General features: G+C 38.9%; 1 protein-coding gene and 1 long non-coding RNA gene across 3 annotated transcripts in view; one reads left to right on the top strand and one right to left on the bottom strand.

Moving 5' to 3' along the window:
• The window catches only part of LOC137997574 (uncharacterized), a 339,842-nt gene that overhangs the window by 145,390 nt on the left and 186,952 nt on the right, over window positions 1–7,500 (bottom strand). The window lies entirely within an intron of this gene.
• LOC137997560 (furin-like) overlaps window positions 1–7,500 on the top strand; it is a 44,300-nt gene that overhangs the window by 13,205 nt on the left and 23,595 nt on the right. For both annotated transcript variants that reach the window (XM_068843632.1, XM_068843631.1), the window contains exons 5-6: window positions 1–13; window positions 2,071–2,159. The exon at window positions 1–13 is cut by the window's left edge and continues 64 nt beyond it. In XM_068843632.1, coding sequence (XP_068699733.1) covers window positions 1–13; window positions 2,071–2,159 — 102 coding nt within the window. The remainder of the gene's footprint in view (window positions 14–2,070; window positions 2,160–7,500) is intronic.

Genomic DNA, 7,500 nt, shown 5'->3' with positions numbered 1-7,500 from the left:
TCCCATTATACGGGTAAGATTAATTAATAGTTTGAGATGCACTCTTTTGACACGTCTCTTCCATAATTGTTTTTGATGCAAAAAAACAGCACCCTACTTTTGTTGAGAGTGGTGAATGGAGATGGCCCTCCAATAATGTCCAGAAATGCAAGTATACATGTACTTTGATTACAGTAGATACACTGTACATGCACAATTTTGATATCCAACACAAAGTGTCACGTACGTCTATAATTTAATAAGGTCTAAGCATTTGCCACCTATTTGATTGGGTGTCCTGAAAACTAAGACCCCGATTTTATACTCCAAAAAAGTAACCCAAAACCCTAAATTTGGTTAACAGTTGGCCTAAAGTTGGTTTTTTGAGTTACCTCAAGTGAAGTTCAAGTCCTTCGTTCGTTACAACTTGTTTCAAAGTGAAATCCTGCATATTTAACTGAGTAACCACGTTCCACGTACGGCCGGGCATCTTCATTTCCTGTCGGATTTATATTTGGCCCTGTGACACTCTAGGCCTGAAAAACAGCTTTAGGCCTAGGGTTAGCCAAATTGAGGGTTTTGGGTTACTTTTTTCGAGCTTTAAATGTCTTAGGATCCTAGGGTCTTCGTTTTCAAGGCACCCTATTTGATTTCCACTAGCAGAAAATTTACGGCATATGTGTGGGGAGTAGTTTTTTAAACCATTAATGCTACGTTGTGGTGTTCTTGAGGTACACTGTATTTTAGTAGTTTAACTTTAACAGGATAATGGGGAAAAATAATACTTGTGTGCTGCAGGTGACTTTTCATGTCAAGCTGCTGTAATTTCTCAACCCTTGAAACCCTGCAGCTCTGGTTGTTGAAAGCCGAAACCGTGTTGTGGGAAATATTTTTGTTAATCCCTTGGGAGCACCATGTTGATCTTTTTTTTGTTTTTTTTTCTTTAAAGAAGGTGCCTCTGTCACAAACATTATTGTTTTTTTTCCTTGTGGAATTGAACAATCAATCTTAATGTAAGCAGTCTTCAGTCTTCAGGAGTATTTTAATCTATTCCCCCTTGGATGGGATGCTAGTCCATCACAGGGTTACAGTGCTGGAAATAATTTTTTTTTATTCACAGGACATATGTCCTTTCAAATCTTCATTTTGGTCGGACATTTGACAAATTGGACCTTACATAATTTATTGACTAGCAACACCTTGAAGAAGATAACTCAAGATATGCTGGTGAGATGTTCGGTCATCGTGTCCGATCATAATGTGAAATTGGCCGGACATTTTCAAAATTTGGTCGGACAATGTCTGATGACCGACTGTTATTTCCAGCACTGGGGTTACCCACAGCATTAAATTCGCCGGTACCCATTTATACCCTGGGTGGAGAGAAGCAGTGTGGGAGTAAAGTGTCTTGCCCAAGAACACAACACAATGTCCCTGGCCAGGACCCGAACCTGGACCCCTCGCTCCAGGGTCGAGCACCCAGCCATGAGGCCACCGCGCCTCCCATTACCTACCTACCTTCAGTAATGACAGTTACGTAACAGATGTCACAAGGCATTGCAAATGGCTAAATCTCTTGGACAAAGATCCAACTCGCTGAGAACATCCAGATCCTAAATTGAGTCCCAGCACTAAAATGGCCTGCATCTACATGTATCTTTTGCCAGTAACAGTAAATACAGTTGCAGTCCTTGTTTGAACATATTTTATCTAATATACTTGTATTATTGCAAATAATTACATGTATTGCGAATAAACGGAGAATTAAGGGCTGTATTCATTGGAATTTGACTTCAATTTGACAGAAAAATAACAAAGTCAAGCCAAAGTTACTAGTCTGGTCTTAAGTCATGGTGCACAATGCCCAACCGTAACCTGATCGCTGTTAATCATTTAAATATGTAGTGAATAGTCAAAGAACATCCGTCATGCAAAACTAATTCTCAGTGTTTATGAGGAATCAACATGGGACTCGAGATCCCCCCCTTGGGAATCCCTGAATGTGTGATGCTGTCACCATCACATCATCTCACCTCCACACCTTCTAGGTCTTGAACTATATTCAAGACTAAATCAAATCTCCATTTTTAGACATGGGAACAAGTGTGCAGGAGTGATTGCTGCTGTGGCAAATAATGGCCACTGTGGAGTTGGGTTGGCATACAATGCAAAACTAGGAGGTGAGTTGCTGCACTGGCATTGTTGATACTCCGTGCAAAAAAGGGTGATCTGAGGCTTCGGCTTATTATTATTTTTTCTGAAAATAATCCTTTCCACAGTCAGTATGGGAGTTGAGATAGTTGATACATGTAGCAGCGCAAATTAGCATTTTGTTTGTTGGTGGCGTGGCTTAATTTTAGATCTGATATGTGAAGTACATTCTCATGTGTAAGTAATGGAATTTTAAAATACTCTTTTTTTTTTTTTAGAAAAACATTTTTTAGTAAGAAAGTTCAGGCTGAGATTAACCAGAATTTTAAGAACATACATGTACCCAGGCTGAGAGTCAGTTAGGAACATCTTTATTTTACCCATTTTTTGTTTTCTTTTTTATTGTTTTTGTTTTTGTAAGAAATGTAAATAAAGGGTAAGACAAATATAAAACTGTAGTCCATCAACAATTGCGGCTTTCATGTTGCAGGATTCAATAAAGAACACCTCAGATTGTTGTCGAACTTAATTAATATTCGCACTTGTAACTTTAAGAACATTTTTAGACCGTTTTCAGGCTCAAATCGCAAAAAAAATGTTCAGCCTCAGCCCAAAATTAGCCGTTCTTATAAAAGAGTGTATGTGCAAATTGAAACGAGATTAATTTCCTAGAAAGTTATTTTAAATGCGCTGTTAGAGTTCACAGGGTTTTTCGATTGTTTTCTCTTTGCGAGTCAAGTTGCTTGAGAGGCGTTACATTGAGAACCATTTTTGCAACTTGTATCAAGTGCAAAATGGGTTGCGTGAAATTTTCTAAAAGGTGGTGTGGTTGTCAGTGCGCCTGACTCTTGACTCCAGGGTCACTGGTTCGAGGCCTTTTAATGGAATACTCAGAAACGCTGTTTCCATTGTTTCTTGAACCGAAGAAGAAGAATGATATAATTATAGATTTAGCCAAGCCTAAAAGTGGATCTCCCTGGTTATTTAATCTTAGTGCCTGTTTCCGGTTGCTGCTTTAGTAATTAAATCATTTTCTTGAGGGTACCTATCAGTAAATACCGAGTTCACTGGGACTCGAGTTAGGATTCGAGTTAGGACTCGAGCCAGGACTCGAGCCTGGGGCCCGTTTCTCGAAAGTCCCGAAACTTTACGGGCCATTTTCGGGTGTCACAGTTCCCTCTCCATCTTAAGAACGGAGAGGATTTAAGTTGTCAAACTTCACAGTCACTTTGCTTTTTGGTACCTTGAAAACATGTTAAAAGATCGGCTTTACTGAACAAGCATTTTTTTTTCATGAACGCTATTATGGGGCGCCCACCCTGCGAGCAGAGGATCCTTTTGTCTTTTTCTTTACTGAGGAGGAGAAAAGTAGGCTCTGCCCGAATCGCGTCAACTCTTTGAAGCCGCCGCAGCCCGAGCTTCTGGACTAGTCAATCTTGTTTTCTCTCGTCAAACTGGTTTTTCCAGTGCGAGCGTCCGTTAAATGACAAAACCGATGGTTATAATATTGAGCCCGCTGTACCATGAAAAACCAAGATGACGGCGAGATCTGGCATATTAGGCTTGGGTTCGAGACTATTCTGGCAACATGCTGCGCATATTCAATAAAGATCTTACTCGATTCATGCAGAACCTTTCTCGAGAACGCCAAAATCGAGCAAGCAAAAGAAAGGCTCTGCTAGCAGGGTGTGGGGCGCCGTACTGGACATCCTAAGGAAAATCTGCATTGACGATAGTTAACCAGATGCTTCCGTGAAGCATACACTGGGTTGCCTGTGGTACGTGTTACAGAAAATCAGAAGGCACTGAATAGGCCATTTCCGAGTTCATGTCTGCCTCCTCTTCAAAGCGAGTCTAAGTGCGAAGTTTTTGTTGTGAAAAATAGTTTTCAGTCATATGCAAAGTAGAACTAATTACCATCACAAAAACTTCGCACATAGACTCACTTTGAAGAGGAGGCAGACATGAACTCGGAAATGGCTTATTGTGTGATATTGAACTACAGCATTCCAGTCTCTGAAGAATAACAAATAAAAGAGAATCGAGAAACATTCTTGGCTTCTGGGCTGACATGTTGATAATTTTCAAGTTCCCTGACAACGTCTTTTCACCACAAGTTTAAGCGTGCCCTCTGAGCATCTGACAGCTTTGTAATACCAAAGTTCACTGAAGTTAATCCTGTCCAGCGGGGTTAGTGTTTGGATGGGAGACCAAAACAATATACCCCTCATAAAGCAGAAGCATCGGACCGAAAATACTATTAACGCTAACAAATGCGAACTCAGCAAGTTACATATTTTGTTAGCTTGCTTTATGCAAAACAACAACATCATTCTAAAAGCTTATTCTACGCAAAAAGTAGGTTCTGGAGGTAATTTTGAGAGTGGAAATCAAGGTTACGCGGCAGACGGCAAATACAAACTCACGATTTAATTAAGTTAACACACCAGAAAGACGCTAACCTCATTTTGACAAGAAAATGCTTTACTATTGCCATAAAAACTATCCAGTTAAGCTCGCATATCATAAAATAAAAATGATGAATTCATAAAGGCCACCTTTTCCAGCGAACAGTTTTTTGAAGCAAACAACATATTTGCTATTAGAGGCAAAAACCCCTTCTATTTCATTACGTGCGTGAAGAGAAGAAACTCAATCGTGTCAAATATGCGCAATATTGTAACAAACTAAATTTCAGGAGCAAACCGTTTCCATGAAGAACCTTTTCCTTGAATAATGAAGCACAAAATACACGACAAGCTTTCTTTTAAATACCGGTAATTCTTGGCTGTTACATTTCCAATTATTTTTTTTACCTGAAGACTGCAGCGTTGAGCACAGATCCACGTAAGGTGTTCGATTCGTTCAATCGTTCTCTGTCTTTGTTGAACCCATAAGTTACCAGAGAATTTTCCATTTGATTTCAGTGTTCTACATAACAGCACACTTGGTTAAATATTATTTGTGACCCTTCACGCGAAAAGGGGGCTTATGAAAATTTCACGATGATGCCGATTTCACGGCAGACAACCGTGAAATTATATAAAGCAAGCAGAAATTCCGTGAAATTCCTTTAAAACAGAGTGAACTCGGCGTGAAAATTTATCATACCACCGTGAACTAGTTCACGCCGGGTAGTGAAATAATTCACGCCGTGAAATGATTCACGGCGTGAAATAATTCACCCCGTGGAAAAAAAAAACTCTTCAAAATTAATTTCATTATCAATACGTTGGTTTTGTGTTTCTGGCAGATTTCGAGTGTGAAAGAACCATTGACGTGAACCTTTTGCTAAAATCTTTCGACAAAATCGAATCGAACAACATTAGTCCCCAAAATTTGCCAGCACTTGTAACAAGATTTTCTGAACATTTTCGTCAAGGTTTGTATTTCATCGAAGTGGAAATTAATGACATCTTTTTGGATGTTGTACCCTTCGCACGAAATGTTTGCCTTTCATTTGCATGCACAGTATTCCGTAAACATCAAACTTGTCATGCACTGTACAGTAACCAGTAACTTTCTCGTGTTACTTTTAAACCGCATAAGCTTGAGCAAAAATCAAGAATGCAGGCCGACGGCGGCAAAAATGTTCCCATAAATTAGCTGAGGCCGGTTAAAACCGCAGAAGGGATTTAAGATCCACATCGGGGATGTCAATTTCATTGCGTATTTTTGACCAAACCGTTGATTACATGCAGAATTGGGGAGCGTCCCTTGTATGGTGTCTAGTGCGCTTTTGGATGCTTCCCTCTCCTCCTACACTAATTTTTTTCAGTGTATTTGATTGTTTATACTATAGGAGAAACTGTAAGAAATAAACTGTTTTGCTCGGTAGCGTAATTCGTGTTAGGCGTCATTTTCATCCACATTACAGATCGTCGTGTCATCAGCAAAGCAAAACAATCGTACCAACTTCGATTTCGCCGAAAATAACGAAACGGCGCCCCATAAAAACTTAAACCTTTGCACACAAGAGAAGATATAAATACCATTATTCGATTTCCGACGCAAAACATTGTTTATCTTGTTTACCGCAATTTTAATTCCAAAACCAGACCACGAAATTTTCCTGTTTTTCTAAATGGCGTTGCAACAATTTCACGGCGTGAACATAAGTGAGTTCACGACGTGACTTCATTATTTTCACGGTCTTCCATTCCACGCCGTGAACTTTTTCACTCAGCAGAGTGAAAAGAATTGGAGCAATAGTGAACTTACCGTGAAATTTCAATTTAACGGAGTGAAATAGTAAATTCACGAGCCGTGACCGTGAAATTTATTTCACGGTTCACCATGAAATCCATAAGCCCCCTTTTCGTGTGAAAGGCCACATTTTAGAAATACAGCTCACTTTGATTTCGGCTCGACGGGCGATAGATTGTTGTTGAAGTCCATTACTCGTCGCTTTTGAGATTCCAGGTGTTGGTTTTTCACCGCCTACCTAGTTTATCCAACTGACTTTCCATTATTGATCTCCATAAGGGTATATTTTGTTTAAGGATCCACTAAAACGGCATTCGTGTTACATGACTTCCGACGCCATTGCAGGCTAAGTTGATGATTCTCCTGTGTCCACCAGAGAAATCTACGCATTTCCGCTACCCTCTCGATCCTAAGAAAATACGCGCAAAGACACCACTTACCAGGGGAGTGACAGGCAAGACTTTTACCGACACGGAAAATAAAAAAAAATAAAAAAATAAATAAAACAAACAAATCCGACCCACTTTCCGACTGGGATTGCCATACTGGCAACCCAGTAATTAAGCCAAATTTATTTCACTAGTAATTAAAATATACTTAGCTGTCTGAGCAATCACCAATTCTTTTAGAAAACTGTGTCTGACTGCAAACTGAAGAAAATGTTGCGTGACACGAACCATATGAGTATGAAACCAAAATAATAATAATAATAATAATAATAATAATAATAATAATAATAATAATAATAATAATAATTAATCTTCATTACCGTGTCAATGTATTTAGCTCATAGAGCTAATTGGGGACACCTACTGTTACAAAATAAATAGAAACTATGTACAGTATCATAATAAGTAACAATATAGCTGATAAACTATGTATTAAAATTTAAAATTAAAAAAAAATATTTAGATAACATAAAAAATGCTTGTACAATACAGATAATTATAAAAAATCACGTGCTGCAAAGATTGCAGCAGTCGCCACTGTCTTCCACTAGGCTGGCCAGGTCAACTCTACGGATATTAGTTTTAAAGATGCTAAGGCTTGGTAGTTCACGCATACTATTTTCTAATTTGGACCAGATGTATGGTCCTTGATACCTAAGTGTGTGTAATTAACCATAGCGTATAGTATTAAATCGTGGTATTTCAAAGTCACTAT

Source organism: Montipora foliosa, chromosome 3, assembly GCF_036669935.1.
Source record: "Montipora foliosa isolate CH-2021 chromosome 3, ASM3666993v2, whole genome shotgun sequence".
NCBI classification, from domain to species: Eukaryota; Metazoa; Cnidaria; class Anthozoa; order Scleractinia; family Acroporidae; genus Montipora; species Montipora foliosa.
Note: the sequence above shows the minus strand (reverse complement) of the source record. Positions and strands in the feature narration are given on the sequence as shown.